We start from the raw sequence: 22,945 nt of genomic DNA, 5'->3' as shown, positions 1-22,945 counted from the left end.
ACATCATACATTGGTACTGTGTGTACAAGGTTTCTAACAAAAACAGTTCATGACTGTGAAAAACAGTCCTCAGCATAGAGGCTGAACTATAAATAAAATCTTTTCAGTGTAAAGAGTTCAGCCAAGTTTCCATCAAAAATCTGAATCTGACCTTTCTCTCTCTCCTTCTCAATAAACATCCATAGATCAAAGAATATCAACCTTTATTACATTTGGCAGGGAAATTCTACCTCAGTCTCTGGCCTAGTGCAAAGGGGACTGAGAATACATTGCCATTTTGGCATCTCAGAAATGCAAACACGCTGGGACCATGTGCCTTTTTCACACTTCTAAGAGAAAAGAGGAGAGAGGAAGTTGAGCCAGAATTGAGCTCTAAATTGGGAACAAATATTAACTAAACAAAATGTTTGCTACTCTGCATAATAAAGCACAGATTCTAGTAAACTTAGAAGTCAGTCCACCCTCAGTGAGGTTATAATAATTTTTAAAAAATTTAAAAGATGACCCTAAAGTAAACACCAAACCAAAAACCTGAATAAACTTCCTTGGAATACTCATCTTCAGTTCTGATGAATGTTTTTTAGATGACTCAGCTTGGGAAACTAAAGAGTGATTCGAGACTAAAATTGGACAAATCCATCTGGTTCTGCATTCACCCCAGCAGTCCTCCTGTGGGGTTCAGGAACAGTGGCCACTGGGGCTGCCTCTCCAGAAGCATTACAAGGCCTGTTCCAGCTATCCCTTCAGCATCCACGTGTTAACAACTTTACACTTCAATCTTCGTCTGTATTTAGGATTGGCTTTAAGATTAGTGATGCAATAGTAATGAAACACAAAACCAAAGGAAAACAGAACAGTGAAAGAGTTGAAGACAAAAACCATTTTGTGCCATACCATAAACCTAAAAATAGAAAATAAAAAAATTAAACCCACAATTACATCTTTAAAAAGACAGACACCCAGGGAATTAAAAGACCAATATGCTGAGCTGTAATTTGCATCCAAAGCATGACCTATTCAGTTTTAAGTGCTCTTTAAAAATTGTTCTGCAGCAGGAAAGTGAAGCAAAGCCCCACGATATGAGACACGTTTAATCCTTACTGAATCTACACTGATGAACTAATCATTACCTAGAGAAATAGGCCAGTATCCATTTCTTGATTCAGCTTAAACTAACGGTCAACTGGAGAGCCTTCAAGTTCACTGAAAAATATATGGCAACTGATAAAAAGAGGCAGTGCTATCCCAAACTATGAGGGCTTAGACTAAGAAATAAGCCTTACAATTTGCATTGCTAGGAGAGTACTCACATTCTTCCACTGATGTCATTGAAAAGCTTTGGAAGTATTAGCAACGTAAGTGCTTTTGACTTTTCAAGTTTTCAAGCACAGTGAATGCATTTCATATTTATGGAAATTATGGTTTCTTTTAGAAAAAGAGATGGACAAGGATCATGACCAATGCATTCTTACAAATATCCACTGCCAGAAAGCCTCTAAAATTTTTTTTCTGATGCATTCAACTAGCAAAATCAGATTTTAGACAGTAACTGATGTTAGATAGTAAGTGGCATGAAATATTACCAAAATAGTTGAAATTGGCACAGATCAAAGAAATCATACAGAGAGAATACAGGACAAAGCAGCAATTTTTGTGAGTCTCTATCTCATTTAACACTTTAGCCCAGTGATCAAGGGAGGATTTGTTCCCTTTTTGACACTCACATAGAATGTCAAGAACCAACACATTTGGTGTGCAGATGGTATCAGACTGTCATGGCTTCCAACCCTGATAAAAGATGCAGTGAAACACTGATTATTTCAGCTCAGAGCATCTCATTTCCCTTTGGGTACCTCACATATATAATTTGAGCAGGCAAGTAAACCCCTACTCTTCCTGTCAGAGAAACCAGCAAAAGGGAGTGAGCTTAGCTCCTCTGAGTGCTTTTGGAGTGCAGGGCAAAAGGCTGAAGGCTGAAACCACCCCAGTGCAGTTCTGCTGAGATTCATGAAGATATCAACACCCCTTCAAAGACACAGCATCAAAAGCTGAGCAATCTGAAAGATCAAGGGCCCATGCTTATTCTAGTACATCAGAGATTATTGCTAACATCATAAATTTGACTGATCAACTTAAAAAAGGACTGAAAGGGGCCAACTGAATTCCAAGTGACATAAGCTAGTTAATCAAGCCCTTGTAAAAATTCACCTAAAAATGGTAAGCAAGACTGTAACAACAAAACTAGAAACAAGACATTTAACTGAGCATAGTGTGTCATACCTTGACTTGTAATTCCAAAGAACAGCATTAGATTTCCCACTCTTTTCTCCTCTGGAAAAAAAAATGTACTGCCAAAGAATGAACAGGGTGACTATTGTAGGCTACAACCCGGATCTCCCCCAGCACCTAGGATTCTCATGCAATAATACTACAGCAGCTGCAGTTCTTCAGAATAGGGGTGGCGGGGGGTGGGGGTGAGGGGGGTGGGGGGGTGGGGCTGGAAATTATCTCTCTCGTCTGTGGTAAAACTGGTACACATTACTTCATCTAAAGTTTTCCAGTCCAAAGTAAAGATGTTCACTGAAAATGTTTGTTGATACTTTGAAAAGAACTCTCCTAAACAAACTCTAAGCAAGGAAAGGAGAACCGAATTCCTGCTGGAAAGGATAAACTTTTTTTTTTAACGCTTAACACCTATCCAAAGAGTTAACTATTTGAATCAAATAGGATAAAAAGGAGAAATTAATGTTCTCATATCCCCTTGCCCATGAAGATCAAGAAATTACTTCCCAATAGACTTTACACAAATAAAGGTAACTTCCTTCAGGCATAAATCTATAGCATTCACTACAACTGAAGGACATCAAACAAAAACACTCAGGCTTTTAAAAGGAATGAGTAATTTCATGGCTCATACTAGTTAGTGCAGCATAAAACAAGGATAATGAAATCTCAATTAGGAAGAACTGGGTTTATTCCCCTGGCATCAGCAGGAGTGCCTCTTTTATTCATATGTTCCATTGACTCTTTGCATTTCTGTAATTTTAAAAATAGGGGCCCGATTTCTTGTGCTGTATCAGCATTCAATGACTGAAGCAGATGCCTGGAAAACTGTCCAGTTTAGTAACTTATGTTTAATATAATGTCTACTACAAACACTTAATTTACTTCTGGAACAAAGTGTGTCCTTTCTTTGGATGAGGTTAATATAAGAAACAGGTAAATGCATTACAAAATAAAGATTCAGCTTAATGGGGTCTGTTCAGCTTCTCTCCAACACAGCCCTATTCCGTCTCTCTTCCCTGCAGGCCAACAGTCTCCCCTCTCATGCTCTTTCAGCCCCTCTACCTGTAGCATCAGCTACTCTGCCAGCACCAGGGAAAGGGAGAAATGTGAACAATGTATTTCTAGCAATGCTGTCTCTCTTCTTCCAGGCTGAAAGCACCAAGCCTACAAAGTTACTACTGCCTCTGTGCACCTTGTTTTTAATGGGAGATCTTGCTGTAAAGAGGGAGGAGGAGAGGTGCTTCAAGTCCATGAGGGAAAATAGAGGATAGGGAGGTAAAAAGGTGCCACCAGATTAATTATGTCTGTCCTTCCCTGCCCTCCCAGTATTTACTGTTCTAGACTAGGGAACAAAGACTGTGGAAGTGAGGACAACAAATTGAAGAAAAGGCATGGAGAAGCCTCTCAGCGCCTTTCCTGCTCTACCACAAGCTGATCCACACAGGACTATGGTTTGCATTGCACTGCCTTCTCCTCCCCAAGAGTAGCATGAGCCACTCTGTTTTCGAAGTCAGCATGGAACAAGCCAGTTCATATTTTTGCTGTGAGAAAATGAAGTATCAGCAGCTATGTGCAGAAGGGCTGATAGGAAGCTCTGAGGTGACACTTGTTACAGTATTAATCAACAATCTTATGCCTATCATTCATTTCAATCATGGCAGGTGACACCTCCTGCCAGAATTACAGAGTACAGTTACAACAGCATTGCTTAAAGGACACAATCAACTTAAGGCTTATTTTGTTTTCTTATAGCCTGACCAATTTCAAATTCAAAATGTAGGTAATATGTTGGATTTCAGGTATCTAAAAAAAATAATCAGAGCAATCGCCTTTCTGCTGCCTTAGCCCAATTCAAAAGCCCAGAGCCCAGAAATCACAGCCAGCCGCGGGGCAACTCACCCCACCCTCCCCTTCCTCTTTTCTCGCACAACTGACATTCTCGTCTCTGCTACTGCTGCCGTCCTCGAAACAATGCAAGAAAGGGATGCCATTGTGTCTTCCTATGATGACAAGGATGGAAAATGACTGTGCATGAAATACAATGGGAAAGAATTAAGAGACGGGAGGGAGGACATTTGTATTTTACAGTTAATTGTTTCAGATGCCATTCTTACTCTTGTTCTCCCTTCCTCTTTGCTCTCCCCAGCTAAGGAAGGGCTGTTTGGACACTGTCAGCTGGAAATACAATACACATCAGGCAGCAAATCACCCTTTCAAAGCCCCGCCACAATGCTCTTCCCTTCCCCTTCAGTCCCCTCGCACAATAATACATATGAGCAAAACACATACACTCATTAAAAATTAGTTACAATTTGATGTAAATCATATCCAGATTGCAGTTTCTGAGATCAGAGGCAAGAATGAAATTACTTATGTCAAGACTCAAATAGTTCGCAACTTATATCCCCACATGAGCAACACTATTTTCAGATGGCACACTCCAGGCTTCATTTGAAGAAGATATATTCATGATTAGTTTTTAATAAAGAACGAGGCACTCCAAGCCATCTCTTATTCAGCAGCACTTCTAAAAGCACTTATACAATACTGTTGTGAAAAAGAGTGAAAGGCGTTTTCTGTTTTCATTTTTGCATTATTTCATGAGCATACAAAGGACAATATGTGATGACAACTAAAGAGTTATTCTCTACTTTATTGCAGGAACACATTTTAAAATTAAAAACCATGAACAAATCTACAGAATAATTCAGTTTTCATATCAAACAGCTGCAGACCCTGTAACTGAAATAGTGTGTCTAAGGTTATAAATGAAAACTGTTCAGTATCATTCTTTGAGTGACAGATTAAATTCCTAATCCAGTTATGGTAATGGCCACATGTGTAGTTTAACATAAATTAAGAGCTTAATTATATTTGTGACTATTTTAAACAAAATAACAAATTCCTTTGTACCTGTGAATGTAATTTATAGCAAAGCCACGTTCATTCTCCAAAACAATCTATTTTACACTGCAGCACAACACTGCTCTAATGGTATAATGTAATTCTTGTTGTAGAATGCAGAAAGAGTAGATTCACTGGTAGCACACAGGTTTTGAAGATAAATGAAGATGCTATTCATTCAGGGGTAATTTCATCTTAGAACTATATGAAAGATGTTTCACTCACAAATAGTACCTGTATGGCTTGGGATTTAAGCATGTTTTCAGCTACAACGCAATGTGCTAGATTGATTATGTTGATACTGCATTTCTCATCATGAAGAATTCCAACTTTTATTCTCTTTAAAAAAAAGACTGTCAGATTTTCATTTCAGTACTAAGCCTTTGTTCAAGCCTCAGCAACAAGTTCAAATTTCTGCTAATGTTTTGCCTAGAGAAAAAAAACAAACCACTGCTCATATACACACACACTCAAGAAAAAAAAAAATCACAAATCTGTCAAGGGCAATTAATCATGCATGATTTACACATTCATTTGATTACTTGTTGAAGTAAATAAGCAGTTGGTCTGTGTAACACAATTTTAAATTGCCCAAACATCCTTCTGTCATTCAGGACTAAGAACAGACAATTCTAAATGCGCTTTCCTGGAATATATTAAGACCATTTATAAGGACATCAATTGCACAAGCAATTAATACATATCTTAACATAATGAGCTGCAGGCTCTATAACCTCAGGACAGCTATGAGAATTTCCACAATCCTGAACATTTTAGACAGCCTTTTAAGCAAGACTCTGACACTACTTGCATAAAGATTTCAGAAGAACCTGTAATAACAGAGGCAGTCTCAACATCCACATTCCTCCTCCCAGCAAGTCCTAACATTTGAAGCAAGAGGCCTGGCACAGCACAGCTGTATTAACCCCCTCCCTCCTATGCAGCCACATTACTTCCATCCAGGCACTAAACAAAAAAGGCTTTACCTGCACTGGGTTTCAACAGGGAGACGAGGCCTGGACAGGCTCTCCGCTTCACACTGAAATATACTCTCCTATGGTAATTCAGTTTTAATTCGTTTAAAACTCCATTTTTCCATCCCTGAAGTTGTAGAGTTGTTTTGTTATTGAAATATAGTTGTGTATTCGTTTCTGGGTTTTGGTGGCTTTTCTTACTATCGTAAGACTGATAAGCAGGAATGCTGTGTAATGGAAGCTGTATAATAAATAAGCAGAGAATGGTTTTTAACCATGAGTCATGTTACCCAGGAGGTGTATGTGTCTTCATTAACTTTAATGGGAAGAGGGCTGAACATCTCACAAGAAGAACAGAGCCTTCATTCAACACACAACGTTCTCTTTCCTGTCGCTGGATAATCATTACTGATTAGTATTTTCCTTGATCTTAATTCATTTGCAGTGAAAATAAAACTTCATTCAATATCAAGATTTTGCAGCCTAAGATCAAATAGGCTTCGCTTTCAACAGGACTGTATAATACAATACTTCAAGTTAATGAACAAGGAGTGCAAACACCAAGATGTACCAGCAATAATGCACTAGCTCTTTTGAAGTTATGTTGCATTTTCAGCAAATACAAAGAAGGTGAACCCAGTAAAAGGGAAAGGAATTGTTAGTCTGTTTCCAAGAACAATGGGCAGAAGCAGAATTAAAAAACAAACAACAAAATAAAAACCCCTACAAGAATCAGCAGAAAGGTTCCACAGATGAGAGGGATTTTTCTGGGGGGGTGGTTTGGTTGGTTTTTAACTATTGAAGGCACCACTACATTTACTTAGCAATTAATGGAAGACATTGCCCTCCCCTCTCTTATCTGACATACAGCTAAAGTCAGAAGTCCAGATTTCATTGCACAATGAGAAGTGATAAGCCAAATCATTATTAAAACAGCTAGATTCAACCAACTTCTTATGTTCGGTCTGCAGCCCTCACTACTCACTAATTCAAACAAAATGCCTGCAACAGTCTGTTTCACCTACACTGAGAGTAACTTGCTCTGCTGTCTGCTTGATCTGCTCTGTTGAAAAGAGGTACATGAAATGCCATCTGTATTGCAGGATCATCAATTTTAAACAGCCAACTTTTACTCTAAATAATTACTTATTATGACATCTGATTTTATTCTTTATTTTATATGTAGCTGTCTGTATATATGTCCTCTGAGCGCTATCCCAGAACAGCGTTATGAAGAGGTGCTGCAAGGAGATTCTGAGAAAGATCTGAAAGACCAGTTGCAGCACATTTAGAGTCTTGTTGTGAACCATGTTCCTTAAAGATCTGATGATTCACACGCTCTTTTGATCTGAGGCACTCAAAATTCTGAAGCTTTTTCACCACATGGATGTTCAACAAACCATCAACAAGGTATGTATCTTCTCTAGTGCTATCTGTATGCCCCAAATTAGTAACAGGGGGAAAACTAATGGCAATAGTGGGGAAAAAGTCCCAGGTACTAGCTCCTATTTCTCCTCCTATCCCCCATTCCCATTTCTTCCTCAGGAAAAGACACACACACACACCACCAAAAAGATACCCAGTAAAAAGATAAACACTTATCAGAATAAAAAGGAAATTCTAAACCAGAGGAATTCAGCAATTTGCTTACACAAAATACACCAGTATATTTAAAGCTTTCTGATCACTAAGCTAGTAATATATACCTACAGATCCTAGTAACATTTCAAAATGGATCAAAGACACCAAGGATAGCTATTCTTTTGGAGTCAAAACCGTGTTACAGAGATTCTTCAAAATAGATATGATTCCCTAATACAAAATTGTTCTATAAAGTTTAAGATCAGATATCTACCAGAGCCATATTTATAGTCATGGCTACTATCAGTTGTCCAGCTAGAGAATATTGAAGAAAAACAAGCATTTTTAATATATTATAGATAATTTATCATCTAAGTGACACGTGTAGGATAACAACAGACTGGAAACAGTAAAGCAAAATGATGCATTAGAAAAGGAAATTTTAGGGTTATGTTGATGCTTTTTTCTGTGTTTTAAATACAAGCCACACCTACACATTGTTAGATGGCAAGAATATTCATGACAGCCACAAAAGAATACAGTTTCTGGAGTAAAAAGGAACACTGAAATCAAGTGAGCAACAAAAGCACTTATTTGCGTTAACTGTGAGGCACAATATAAAACACACTGCCCAAACAAACAGACACTGCCCCATTTATTTTGTGTACCAAAGATGACTCCTCTTTCCAGGAAAAGATAAGAATGTTTTCTTGCTGTGATAGAATTTACTCTTAGAGGTACCTCCTAGATTGCCAGACTGGAAGGAAAAAAGTTAAGAGATCTTGGAAGTAATTACCATGATCAAATGATCCCAACCTTTTCACCGATCATGTCAGCTAAAGTTTCCAAGTGTCTCACTTCAGCTAAACAAGATGTGACCTTTTTGGATCGCACTCAAAGACTGCTTGCTCTAGCTGCTCTGAGCTAAACTCACACAAAAAGCAAGAAACAGGGGAACAGTGCGACTCCCTACTACACAAAGCAGCAGCAGTTACTCTGAAGAACAGGAACCTTACAGACATCCTGCTCACCACCACTTCTGACAGTCAGGCCCTCTTTGCTAATGGGGAAAACATCCCCTTGAGATTTGGGGTTACTGAACCTAACAGGTTAATGGCATTTATGCAGACTTCACAGCCACAGAGGTGCTTTTAAGTCAATTAGAGATGCAGGTTTGTCAATTATATGGACTATTTCTAAAAACCACATTGGATCTCAACTCTGTACGCATAATGAAATTGAGAAAACCTATCAGAGACATATAGAGGTTTGATACCCACAGCATGAAGCAAACATGCCTCAAGTCTGGGGCAGTATTAGCTTCGTGAATTAAATACCCAGCAAGTATCATGCAAGATGTTACCAGACAAACTACCATACCAAGTGACAAAAGATAGGAACCATGCACAGTTCCCAGAGCAGGTAGATAAGCAGATACTGTACAAATATAGACCAATATAAATATGAGTACAAGCAGCAGCACTCTAAAGAGGACTCACAAATGTCCTTAAGGCACATCAGATACAGGAACTAAGTCATTGATTTTGACAGAAATAATTCTTAACTTACTCATTTCACTAAATGCTGTTACTTAAGCTAGATAATTCCATTATATTTTTTGAATAGTTAACATCTTTAGTTTAGAAAAGATGACGTTTTACCTGAACAGCAAGGGAAGATGCATTATCAGAAAGCAGAATTTGTTCCTCTGTTGAAAGAAAAACAAAAAACACAATTACAAAAGACAGTGTCCATTTAGCTACTGACCTGTAATTGTAAGCCATTCTAGATTGCATTTCTGATGCATAATACAAGGAGCACATATATAATTATTATGCAGCTGGTCTAGAAAACCTATGATATGAACATTAAAAAAAGAAAGAAAAAAAAAAGAATACCAGGAATATTTCTCCTGCAAATGCAGTTGCACTTATCATACGTTACCACCAATGTACAATAAGAAATACTCACAACTAACAACCAAATGCTTGAGTTTTATGCCAATTACTCTTCTTCTAATCAAAGTTAAATAAACCCACATCTTCATAACTCCTCTGGCTAAAAAGTAAAAGCATTCAGAAACCTATAAAAGTGGCTAGCAGTTAATATTGCACACTGTGTCTAGGTCTGTCACACAAAAGAAAGATGACAAGTTCACTGCAATAAAAATTCCATGCTTAGAAGACTAGGGCTGCTACCTATTAGTCTTCATTACTTTGCAGTCTTCTGACAACTGTAGCAGGCTGCTGAGCCCCAAATGGGGGCCATAATGTGATCTGATGATATATGAAGAGCTGCTAAAGGGAGCCTGAACCATCCTAGCCTATACATTTTAACAGTTCCTTTTTACCGAGAGCCCACTTTACCACAAGACTTCAAAAATCTGCTGCCTCAGCTATTGGTGCAGTAAATCTGCCAACTGTGCCTGCAACCACATCATTTTACACTGCCTACAGCAGCCAATATAATGAGTCAATAATAAACCAAGGACCTTATAGGCCATGAATAGCTGGTTTATATTGGCAGATGCAAGCGTAGCTAAAACCTCTGACCAGACAAACAACACAAAGGAGTCTTTTAACAGTTTCTGTGCTTCCTTGCCGTTAATTATCTTAGTGCATATTTAATGCGTTTTCTAAAAATAAAGTAATTATTAATTGCAACAAACAGTGTACCCACCCTTCAGTTGCTGATACAATGCAGCATTTTCAGGCCAAGGCTCTGTGGCTGTGGAAAGAAGAGGAATTAATTAAGCAAGCCAAACAACAATGTGCTTGCAGATGCTAACTGAACACAAACATTACCTAGAGCAGGAACTCAAACTGCAATGATGCTGATGCAAGATTTAACCTGTCCTAAAATCACCCCATTGCCACTGTCTTCTCCCATACCTCTCTCCTGCTCACAGGGGGACAACACAGAGCAGAAAACTAAGTCCCAAAATTTAATGTTGCAAGAAAAGCTAAAATTCAAGCTACGTTACAGAAGGCCCTGTTAATTCTCAAGCAGCTGAAGCAGCTATTTTACCTCCACCATAAAAACATCCTTGTGCACATCCCCATCACAATTCTGGCCACTCTCAAGATCAACTATTTATTAAGGTACTAAACAAAGAATTCTGGAAAGAACAGAACAACACACAGAGGAGATAGGCACAAACCTCCAAACCAAGTGTGAGCAATGCTTTGGGGAAATGAAGGTCACTGGTCCTATACAATACCACAAAGTCAGGTGCTTGGGCATGTCAGAAACCTATCCACCAGGACAACTGGGACTACTTATTGCTTTAAATGATGTACTGGTCTACCCTAAAATGGGAATGTCAATATGTATTAACAAAACTGCATCATCAGTTGTTCAAAACAGTTAAACAGTTGTTAAAAAAAAAAGGCAAGAAAATAAAAGACAATCACATCTTCCATTAAGAACCGTTGTGCTTAATCAGTCATACACCACTTGAATTTATGGGAACACAAAAACAGTGATCAGTACTGATTTACTGTTAATGGTAGCATTAAGATAACAGGTCACCACATTGTTTCATCTCCCTTACATTCCTTGTGAATGTCTGATTAAAAAATCTATTTTAAAATACCAATTCAAAACTTGCATTCTACCCAAACTAGGTATTTGTAAACAAAATTAATGCCCTCATAACTGTAATGTTTTTAAGCAATAATGTCTATAAATAACTGTGTGCGGTTCAAACAGAAAGATGTCACTGGCTTCCGTAAGGTCATTCTTTGTGCCTTTGCCCTCAGAACTCGAAGGGAAAGAAAGTACAAATGTCTATCATCCTTTTTGGATACTCATGAAGCATTAACTTCTATGGAAGTCACACAGAACTGTAAAGCTTCTAACACTGTACAAAGTTTTGCAAAGGTCACTGCCTCTAACATTAAGGCAGAGAGCCTACAAAAGCTATACTAGTATGGGCATGAGAAAGCAACTCATCACATTTAAGTGTCATGAAAAAATGTTTTATGTTTTATTGTAGCAGTTATTGGTTTTACATACCTCCATTAAAGTTTTGCCCTGGAGTAAAAATTCTTGAGGTGGAAGTACATTTAATTCTTTAAATAAAAAGAGACCAAGATAGTGTCTGTGGTATTACAGTCTTAACTGTTTAAAATAATTTATCTAACATACATTTCTTCAGGTCCACCGAAGTCTTGGAAGAGCAGATGGAATGAGAAAATTAAGAATGTTATTATTATACTTCAGTAAATTATCAGTGCTAGACTGAGATACTTACAGAAGTAACTAAGTCACAAAGGCACACTGATCTCAAATACTCCAGCCAACCAGTGAAAACATCCTTTTCACATGTCCAGAACGGTACATAGAACTTCAAATTGCATGGGCCCATTTCTACTGAAAATTTTTGCCTGAGCCTCTTCAGACTGAAATGTCAGATTTATATTGCATTCTTGAATTCCAGCCCAACTGGAAATGGCCTATTTTTACATAAGAACATGGCTGAAATATTTCAGGCCCACAAAAATGAAGTGAACTTTTCATCTTCCAACAAAATGCTTGGTGTATTTCAAGAAATTCAAACACTAGTAATTCCAGTCTGATCCTGGCACTAAGTTATATGCAGCCATAGAGATATACGTATATATGTAACAGCTTCTCGGCACATAGAACCCAAAACTACACCGCTGGTAAGGCATGCCATATCCATGCCATAAACTAAAACACGAGTAGAGTGGTTTTTTGTAACTTGTTTACCCTTATCAGCTTATATTTTCCTTCCACATTCCACTGATCACATACAGATATTCATGAACCATTATCTGCTGATCCTAATTTCATTAGTCATGATATTAAGTCTTTATCACACAGTCTTAGTACACAAAAGCACACGCCCAAATTGAGGGATGGAAAGGACAAGGGTAGTTTAAAATCTTTGCATTCACTCATTCGCAGTTTAGTTGTGTACTAATATATGTCTTTTGTCATCTTTACATTTACTTGTCAAACAGCCATATGAAAATCTCAGCCTTCGTTATCAGTATACCTTAAACTCTGAATTTCAGCAGTTCCAAGAAAATGAATGAATAATAGCCCCTGCACTTGGCACCTGACAAGTCTCCAGAGGGAGGTCACAATTCCGACTATGCTGACAAGGTGGACACATGCTCATGAGCTTGAACTGAAGCCTCCAGTCCTTTTCACACAGACCAGACAATTGATTTTGCTGTCACTGTATGGACTGGATTTTAAAACAATCAACTTCACGTTAAGATCCACTTATTATTACTCATATCCCAGAAAAAAAATATTCTGCAGCATGCATTCAGAATTGCATGCAGCCAATCACGTTCAGCAGCACCAGAGGTAAATACACAAAGCCTGTGTAATCCTCTGAAAATCAACGAATTAAACACTCATTCTCTATCTATCTCATATCTTCCAATTTCTACTCACTCTTTCTTCCAAGGTGTTTAGAGTATTAAATATTTTTTTCTGATGGAGCAAGAAGTTTAAATACACACTGCTACCTGAGAGGTCCAGGTTTGTAAAGTGCAAGCTAAGCTCACGTATCAGCTACCAAGCCACCTTCAATTAGCTATAAGGTGAAAAGATGCAGCTAAGGGAGATCAGAACCCTGTTGGAGGAAGAGAAGAGGAGGAATCGCTGAAGGGCTGTCACACGCCTCCACGAGAGGAGAAAGTGTGTAACATCTTTAATGTACGGCAATGACTCTTGCCTTATGAATGTAGGTGAAGACATAATTTGTAGAATAATAGGCACTAATATTACACACTGCTTCAGTTCTGTCATATTTCCAATCCATCAAGTTGATTAATGCTATAATAACTCCTCACAAACTTATCATTTGTGCACTAATGAAGTCAAATCCAGTTTATCCTTTGGCAACTATAATCTTCCGGTCTGTAGATGTTAGTTTCCCTGCTAACCACAGCTACTGTGGCACTAGGTATATAAAGAGAAAATTAACAAATGTGATGTCAACTCAGTTTCAGAAGCTTTCAACACAGAATCACATTTATGTGTTAGAACCTACGCAACAGACATTTTTATCATTAGCTGCTCACAGGATTAAATAACTGCCTGGAAGTATGCCTTACAGGAAGAGCTTCTCCACATATCTTCAGAATTAGGAACTATTTGGTTCTTCCTTCTGCCTTCATAATCAGAGGAATTACTATTGTGTGGTTTTCAATGGGTCTGTCTCTCAGGCTTGCAGTCTTTAGTAAAAGTTGTTTTCCCACCCTACTGAAACTTTTCCCATGCTTAACGAATTCAAATTTTAGTCTTTCATGTAGATGGTCTGCTGTTTGTTCAGGACAAGCAAACCTCATACTATTGTCTCTCCCTGCCTCTCCTCTACCAAACTGCTTGCTTTAAAGCCAGGTATAGGTTTCCTGCAGGATCTGTCCTCCCTGTAGCATTTGTCCAAAGTGAGTTTGAGTTCAAAAGTTACTGGGAAGTGAAAATTAAAGTGAGATGGACACAGAAAGCATTACTTTGCAAGCCTTGTTATCCTAGGAGCTGAGAGTTCAGCAGATGCAGCATATCACAACAACCAGAGAAGTAAAATAGCAAGTAAATCACCTACATAAAATCTTATTTGGTTTTGTGGATGACTAAAAATGCATGAAAATTTCACTAAGCTCAAGGTGTTTGTTAGTCAAAGTTTCATTTATTAACAGTTTAGCATAGAAAATGTGATTTCAAAGTGTTAACAGGGTTCTCAGGTGTCAAATTAGACTTCGAGAAGAAAATTCTGTGAACTGGTGTGTTGCATGTTCCCAGCGGAATTTTAATTACTTGGGTTTGCAACTATCCATTAAAACATTAAAACTATTAGATTCCTAGAATCTTCACCTGTCACGTCAGAGAATGACTTAGAAAATATGTAATCTCTGCTTTCAGTAAAAAACTTCCAAAACACAGAATAAGTCATGACAGTCACATAAAATTCTTTGCCACTAAAAATGTATTGCATTAGATGCATTCCTCAGATTTTGTGGTGAAATGTTTTACTTGAGCAACATTAAGGCCAGAAACAGATACTCAACTAGCATTTTGATTTCAACGTTTCCAGATGTTTCAGACTGTGATTTCAATATTAAGACTTCATCCATCCAAATGCTTTTGGGACAGCAAGAGAGAAGAACGCACATATGCTGTAAGAAGAGATACTCAAGAGCACTGGACCCCACTACCAGCAGGGGATCAGGAGCTTACCTGAGGCCTGTGCAGCCTCCAACTGCAATCTCAGCTCCAAATAATGCTCTCAAAACAGGACATACTGTACTTGTACAGTGCTGAATTTTAATCCAAAGAATGAGAGGGTGCAATAGCACTCGCCCAGTGAAGTCTATGCAAGAGGAAGTACCACATTCCCAAGATGCTCTACAGTGCCCCAGCCCCACCAGTTCCTTTTCCAGGCTGTTCAGAGTCTCTTTCTACATGTACACAACTCAGTTTCAACTCCTACACTCTACTGGGAAACTATTCATCCTGTGTCAGTGCTGCCTGGACAGACGGGGGAAACAGACATTTTCATCCACCTTCACAATGATGAAAGAGATGTAATGAAATGATGGTTTACAGTTATGCCTTTAATTCTGTTACTTCAAAAAATGAGACTCTGACTATGGAAATGAGAAGCCACAAAATACTCTGCATGTTAAATCATGTAATATGCTAAACAACAACACAGCCATTTCAGCAGTCTAGTATGAATAGCCAGTTTCAAGTGGAAGGGTATGCGATGTGATTTGCCCTGCTAGTCTGCCACTCATTTAGCACATTTGTTGTCAAGCTACAGCATTCTTGAATATCAGCCACAGCAAACATCACAGACCTCTGGATCCAGGCATCAAGATGTTCCCTCCTGCACAGGAAATTAAGTTATCAACAGGCTAAAAGTTTTTGTAGGAAAAATTCAACTTGAAATTAGGTTGTTGCAAGCTATTAGTAATAACATAGAATTTTGGTGGGGCAAGAACATTTCTGAAAGGCAATGCAGATCGCAATAGTTTCCTGTTATAAAACTAGCCTATACCTAATAAAAATCAAGACTACTGCATTAACACTCAATATTACTATCCTGTTGATTAGTTCTCAAATAGTGAAAAACTATACAGTAAGAATTAAATCAAGACAATTTCTGCCCCGAATCTCCTATAAACTAAAATTTACTTAACTCTCAGTATGCTAGCAATTTTCCTTTTGTGTCTTCTTCCTGCTTCTGTGAACACAGTACTCAGTCGACTAACAACCTCTTCCACGCAGTTCACTGTGTGCTGTTGCATAGATGAGCCTAGGATCTAGCTAGTGATTACTTCTCAGAGTAATTTCCTGCAATGTTAAGAAGTTTATGGATTGTATAGAAATAAAGACTACTTCTCTAAAGTCACCACATTTGCATGGATCAGTTTTCTTTCTGATATATTCCTCTTAAACACTTTTATATTAAACTTGCATAAAAAGGAGGCAAGCTAAAACATCTGTGTTTACCAGTTTGGTTCACACAGCATTACAAGGCCTGTTAAAACAGCCAAGAGGCAAGATATCCTCTATTAAACACCAAAAAAAGTTGGCATTAATTTGAATCACAGTATTGCAATATTACAGCTGGAGAGATTAACTTACACATTATTTCCAGTTTCCTTTAGCCTCTCCCCAGGTACAAATTTGATTAAATTATAATGAGATACCTCAAAACTGCTTTCTCACAAGAGTAAACACTAAAAAGAAATTTAGTCTTACATCTGGGCAACTTTCACATCCAACATTACACACCAGTCTCCAAACATTACACAGCAAACATCATAACCATCAGCAGGAACACAGTTACCTTTTCTGGTTTCCCAAGACTGGTGCTATGGGGGTGACTGGCTACTCACTATGTTCTAGATGTAGTAACCCAAAGAAAGCCACACAGAACGCTATCGCACAGACTCCAGAAGGAAAGAGGATTATTCACCACTTGACATTAAGATGCATCAAAAAGAAGCAGACAATTACTTCATTCTCTTTTCATAATACAAAGTGGTCATATTTTCAAGTAGTAATATATTACTTTAAAAGAAAAGGCCAAGAATTTATGTGTTTCTATACCGTTATTACAGAAAATAAGTGGAGGGGTATATTTTGATTAATACAGTGAAGCTGTGGCCACTTTGGAACCAAAGCAGTTGAAAATATGTATCTCATACATTAACGGTGATCAATAAAGGAAGTATGAGAAAGTTGTGAATTAGCTTCCTTAAGACCCACCACCAGTCCAACCCACCCACACTGAGTACAGATCAATTTCATGTAATTGGTCTGATCCTGTAAACTAACAAGGGCCAAGAAAAAACGAAAACATCAGCAACTCCCTGGCTCTGCTGACAAAGGACTAAAAAGTGTTTCATAGTGCCTTGCCAAATGAAAACCGACTTTCACACAAGTTAAACCGTATGCATTAAATCATGTATCAAATAATTACATCATTTGCTTAAATCCATCCCAGGCCTCCTACACAGAGCTATTACAATTCACGTAAATCATGACTGTTCAGTAATTATTGATCAAGCAGATTGTCATCATAAAGACTCAATCTCAGCAACAATTCTCAAACTTGAGTTTCCTGTGGCTGCACCACTAAGACAGTCAGCGTGTGACATTACTGCAGCAGCCATTTAGCATGACACAATCTGCTTCTTCACCCTCCAAGAAAGCTATTAATTGCATGTATTTAAGCATTAGTCCAATTCTGTTACTATCTTTGAGTTGACTTTCCAGAGCATACACATCTGCAGTTCAATCATCCAGGATGCTCAGCACTCATTGCTAGGGGAGGCCACAGGAGAGAGATCATTCAGCATCTCCCCACTTGCACAATCACGCCTCCCACCAGCAGAGGCGGCCAAAAAAACTCAACAAAATTAAATCCATAAATAAAAGTTGCTCCTAAATCAACATCTGGATTTATTCAGAAAAACCAAGAGAGTGTGCCAGCTAAATGATCTCAAAACATTTATTTATAAAGCCCTGACAAGATGGAGCTATTTTACTTATTCCTGATATTTAGCATAAATACTCCATCTCAAAGAAGCTCTGTAATTCTTAATTATACCTTTTTATAGATCTCTAAATCAATACCTTCCCTTTGTGCTACTTAAGTCCCTTGCCCCTCTTTGGCCCTGACTCAAGAAGTGAAACTTTAAGCACAGCAGCTGTGAAGAGTAGGACAGTGGAGGTACGGTACTCATGAACGCCTTAAGTGCCTTACTGAACTGGGATGTTTCTTAGCCATGTTATCTACACTTGTATACTTTAAATCAGTCCTTTGAAAGCTCTCTTAGATTGAGATCCCCTCTTCTCTGTGGTAGTCTGAACTCCTCCTCCCCTACAGATATTTGGCAGGCAGTCTGAACACCACTTCTGCAAAATGCCCGGAGCTCCCTGCTTTCTCATCCACAGCACCCCTGCTCTGATCCACAACAGAAATCCTACACATCTGTCCAGCCAGACAGGACCTCAATATCCCACAGGTGCTCCAAAAGCTGCTCCCCACACACAGAATTCCTGCTCACCCAGCCCTAGTCCCTCTGGGCTTTCAGTAAGGCTCCCCTGCATTGTCCCTTTCCTGTCTTGCCCACAGCCCTGAGCACAGTGGTACCAGGAGTTACAAGTGATGACAAAATAGACTCTGTGCCAGAGTCCTGAAAAGGGGCAAGAAGAGCTGAGACCTCTAGGCAGAAGAGCTCTGCAGGGTAAAAACAGAAAGAGCATTGATGCAGTCAGCCAGCCAAGCGCTGCCACTAGCAAGGGGAAAGATGGTGCTTTAGGGCTCACAGTCTTTAAGTCATCCCAAAACAGACAATGGTATTTGCAATAGCACCTCTCAGGCTCTTCCTCACCTCTGGGAAACACTGCAGACTCCCTGCTTCAAAATCTGAAAATGTTATCCTGTTCTTTTAATCATATCCTCACAGCCTTCCTCATTTCTTTTCCAAGGCTTTCAGTGAACACACCCAATGCCTCCAGAGTTTCTCCAATATGGCATTCAAATGCAAATGCCACCCCCCCTCCCAAAAAAAAAACAAAAAACAAAAAACATGCAGTTGGACTTGAAAAGTTCTTGCTAGGGATGCAAGCATGACATTGGCTTCAATTTTATTATACAACAGCTAGAAGGCAGAACGGTTAAAAATTCCCATCTCTCAGCATTTTTTCTTTCCAATTCAGCATACACATTCCATTTTTTTGGTTGGGCTTTTTCCCCCACAAATGAGACTGGTATCAATTTTTCCTCTTTCTTTGGAGCACGATTGTAATTTTTTCCTTTGATGTTTCCAATACTTCCTACGCATTTCATAGGTTTTACTACTACATGTAAATTCTTCCACTTTGTATTAAAAAATCCACATTTTTGTGCCATCTATGTTGCCTTCTCAATAACTAAAGAGCAGAATTTAAAAAGAATAATAATAATAAAAATTTCAGAACCTGGTGCGGACTTTCTCCCTGTCCTCTCCATGACTGGCATGCATCTGCAGTTTCTCACTCACTTTCAAGAAAGAGCTGAAAATGCCCAGCAGCGCAGCAACATTGGACGCCCGTTCACCTAGAGCAAAGGACAGCAACCAAGCTCTTTCACTCAATTCTTGTTTTGAAAAGGGAGTGGCTCATAGGGCACAAACCTACAGGAAGCGACCACGTTAGTGCCTGAGGACAGTCAGAGAATAGAACATTCAAGGGCCAGAGAGAAAAAAGGAGTGAGAAAGACAAGAAACTGGTCTCTCTCCAAAGTCATTCTTCTATGACCTCTTGTGAGCTGAACAGTTAGGCTCCTAAGCAGCACTCATATTTGAAGCATTCTACAACGGATGAAAGCTCACTTGCAAATCAAACTGGACAATAGCAAAATAAGTGTTACTTTTCATTTACTAACTTTGTTACTGTTATTTCTAGAGCAATCTCATTTCTGGCATGAGAAAAGACAACAGTACTTTAGCAGAAAACATGTAACAATAAAATGCTGATTAGAGAAAGACTGCTTAGTTTTAATGGAGCCAGAAACAACTATAGAAGCATACTCTTACTATAAACTGCAATTATATCGCTTCTTAAAAACAAAAAATAACAGTATCTCAAAATGAATTGTGTACTGTACTATAATAATTGTGAAAGTAACTTTTCCCCTAACCGAAAAAAAGACTAGATAGGCAACCCACTCAAAGGATTGGTTCAAATCAAGCCATAAAACATATGTGTCTGAGCATAAATTAGCAAGAGCAGTGTAAGAGACTTCTTTATTGGAACTGAACAAGAGTTAAAGGGATTCCTTTTAGTTCCATTACCAAAAAAAAAAGCACAGGTAAAAGAACACTGTAAGATAAAATCACACAGCCTGACAAATTTCGTATTTTCGAATCGCCTGGTTCTGACTACAAGCACCTCTGCAGAAGCCTTAAACAATCTGTGCTGCAGGCAACCTGTTATTAAGCAAGAATAACTATGTTTTTTCACCTTACACATGCAGGAAACGTTAACATTTACCTATGCACATTTTGATGCACAAAATGCATACTCCATTTAAATTTTATGTCTTTATGTGCAGGAACAATTCAGGTGGTCAGGTTTCATTCCCAATGTATTTGTTCTCAGCCAAACTGCAGCTTGTCTCAATACATTAAACATGCACATCGGAGATTTATTTGTGCTCTGGCATGTCACACTGGAGGTAGACTCACCAAGAATGTAAAATATCTAAAGGCAGAAGGGCATCTGTTTTTCAAACTGCATTCATTTCCCTTAGTATTAAAACTAGCCTAAGACCTTTGGACGTAACTCAACAGCAATAAACAGAAGTAATTTTCCAGAGATCAAAGGACAAACAAGGATATTATTTTCTCTCTTTTGATCACTGATCTAAAACTGGGGGGTGGGGCTGGGGTATGGATAAGCATATTGAGTAATTTAGTGATCAATTAAACATCTTTTCAACAATCTTTTACAGATTATTTGAGCAGTCAGCTTCTCAAAACTACTAGAGTTAGGAAGATTAATGTTCTGGACCACTTGAAAGCTGGCACTCTAATTCTTCTTACAGTATAAACACTCATTTCCTATCCCGTTAATACATGATTGATGCCGAGCTACTCTAAACAAATTCTCTACCATATTATCCAATTAATATTTTCTGCAGTTCAGAAACATGCTTTAAAATGTGACAACATCCTTGCAATTCATGAAGCTATGGAAATATTTGTTTATTACACCTCGAGACACAGCATCAACCTCTTTATATTTCTGAATAGGCAAAAGTTGAATGGCACTAAAGCAAGTGGTTTACTCTACAGATGTGATTTAGTCATCATTTTGTACTTAATCATTAATTCATTACAGCAGCAGGCTGTGCTCAGCATGTTCAGGTGAACGTGTGTTACACAGAGGGTTCAGAACTACTGCAGTAGTGCAAGCAGGCTGAGCAACTGGTGCTCCCACAGAACAGCTGAGGTTGGAAGGCACTTCTGGAGGTCCAGGGTCAGCTGCAGCAGGTTGCCCAGGCCCATCTCCAGTTTGGTACTGATTATGTCCAAGGAGGGAGACTCTACAATTGCTTTGAGCAACCTACTCCAGTATTAAAACATCCTCACAGAAAAAAAAATTTTCGTATGTTCAGATGGTATTTTCTGTGTTTCAGTTTGTGTCAAGACAAACCTTAGAATAGGGACATCAGAAGTGAATGCATAAGGTGCAGAAAAGAAGTTTTCTAACACATACACAAGCAAGTCGGTGTGTAGAAGAAAGTTATGATCCTCTTCTCTAGTAAAACCCTCCCTTAAGCTTTTAAAACATTTCTAGAAAACAACCTATGCTGGGATGATTGTCTTTAAACACTGGCGTGCAAAGACCCTTGCTTTATGGCTATGACATGTTGGAGCAGTGGTAATTCATTGCAACTGCCACGACAAAGCAACCATCCTCATGAACAGGATCCTTGATGGCAAGCCAGTCAAATTTTATTTTTATGGACACAGAAAAAATCCTCAATCATTCTTACATTTCCATATATACATAAAAGAAAGGCAGTATTCACAACCACAGATATGGGGACAAGACGCTATTAAAACAAGTGTCATTGTTAAGTGGTATTTTTTTTCCTCACAGATACACCATTTGTCTTTCTCACAAATATTCTTACATTTGCAGGATATTTATATCTTCTTGGTACCAGAATGAAGTGTTCTCTGTGTTTGTGCAATGTCTCAGGAAATCCAGAAGCGTGGTGGGTACTGGCCAAGATCCCAGATAACTTTTTTCTTTTTTCCACTAGAAAAAACTTCCATATCCACAGAGTGAGTGATTCTGCAGTCATCTAGTTCCAGTCAGGGACTGGTACATAGTACCGACGAGCCAAGAAGGCCACAACTCACTGGAAAAGGTATTTTTTCTTTTCAAGGGAGATAACTGCTTTTGCCACTGATTCGCTTTTGCGAAAGCAAAGGCAATATGTCATAATTTTGTTGTAAAGAATGATTCAGTGGACAGGTCTGCAACAAGGATTTGTACTGCACCTTGAGTTACAGTAAATAGCTGCATAACCAGCAGAAGTACAAGATTAATAAAATAAGCACCAACCATTCCTGCTCTGCAAAAAATAAAGGAGTATTGACAGTATTTTTCTGTTAGATGCCTACATATTACTTTACCTATAGAAAGAAAATGAGCATCACTTAACCTGTGACTGACAGGTAAAAGATGCAGTGCTACTGTTTTAAGCTTATTAAATTGCAGAAGGATCCAGAAGTACTTGAGCAGCTCTGATGCCCCGAAAGCACCACCTTAATAGTACAATTTTTAACACATTAGTCTGAGTATTATAAGCAGCATGCAACTACCCTGAAGGGGAGGCAAGAATCTCTCCAGGAACAGAGGAAGAATGCTCCAGCAAGGAAGGAAAGAGCCAGTTGTTGCAGAACTTTTTCTTCTTGTTTCCATTTTTTCAAATATGCATTTTCCTTACACTATACTTAATTTGGATCTGACATTGCTGTATTCCACAACAATCTGCTCGTTTAGCAGGAAGTTGTTGCGGAAAAAAACAGCACTTTCAATAAGAAAACAATGAGATGCCTACATACAGTAGAGTTTTGAGTTTGTATTTGTAATTCCAGAAGAAAGTAAGTATCAGCAAGCTGTCACTCTAGAATATTCATAAA

At 38.5% G+C, this 22,945-nt stretch overlaps 1 protein-coding gene across 1 annotated transcript in view; it reads right to left on the bottom strand.

Moving 5' to 3' along the window:
- The window catches only part of MTX2 (metaxin 2), a 35,361-nt gene that overhangs the window by 10,954 nt on the left and 1,462 nt on the right, over window positions 1–22,945 (bottom strand). The window contains exons 2-3 of the mRNA XM_040603778.1: window positions 10,425–10,472; window positions 9,407–9,453 (exon numbers count right to left, since the gene is read on the bottom strand). Of these exons, the coding sequence (XP_040459712.1) occupies window positions 9,407–9,453; window positions 10,425–10,472 (95 nt within the window). The remainder of the gene's footprint in view (window positions 1–9,406; window positions 9,454–10,424; window positions 10,473–22,945) is intronic.

The sequence above is a fragment of the Falco naumanni genome, chromosome 8 (assembly GCF_017639655.2).
Source record: "Falco naumanni isolate bFalNau1 chromosome 8, bFalNau1.pat, whole genome shotgun sequence".
In the NCBI taxonomy this organism is placed as follows: Eukaryota; Metazoa; Chordata; class Aves; order Falconiformes; family Falconidae; genus Falco; species Falco naumanni.
The sequence above is the reverse complement of the archived record's forward strand: the minus strand, read 5'-3'. Positions and strand labels throughout refer to the sequence as shown.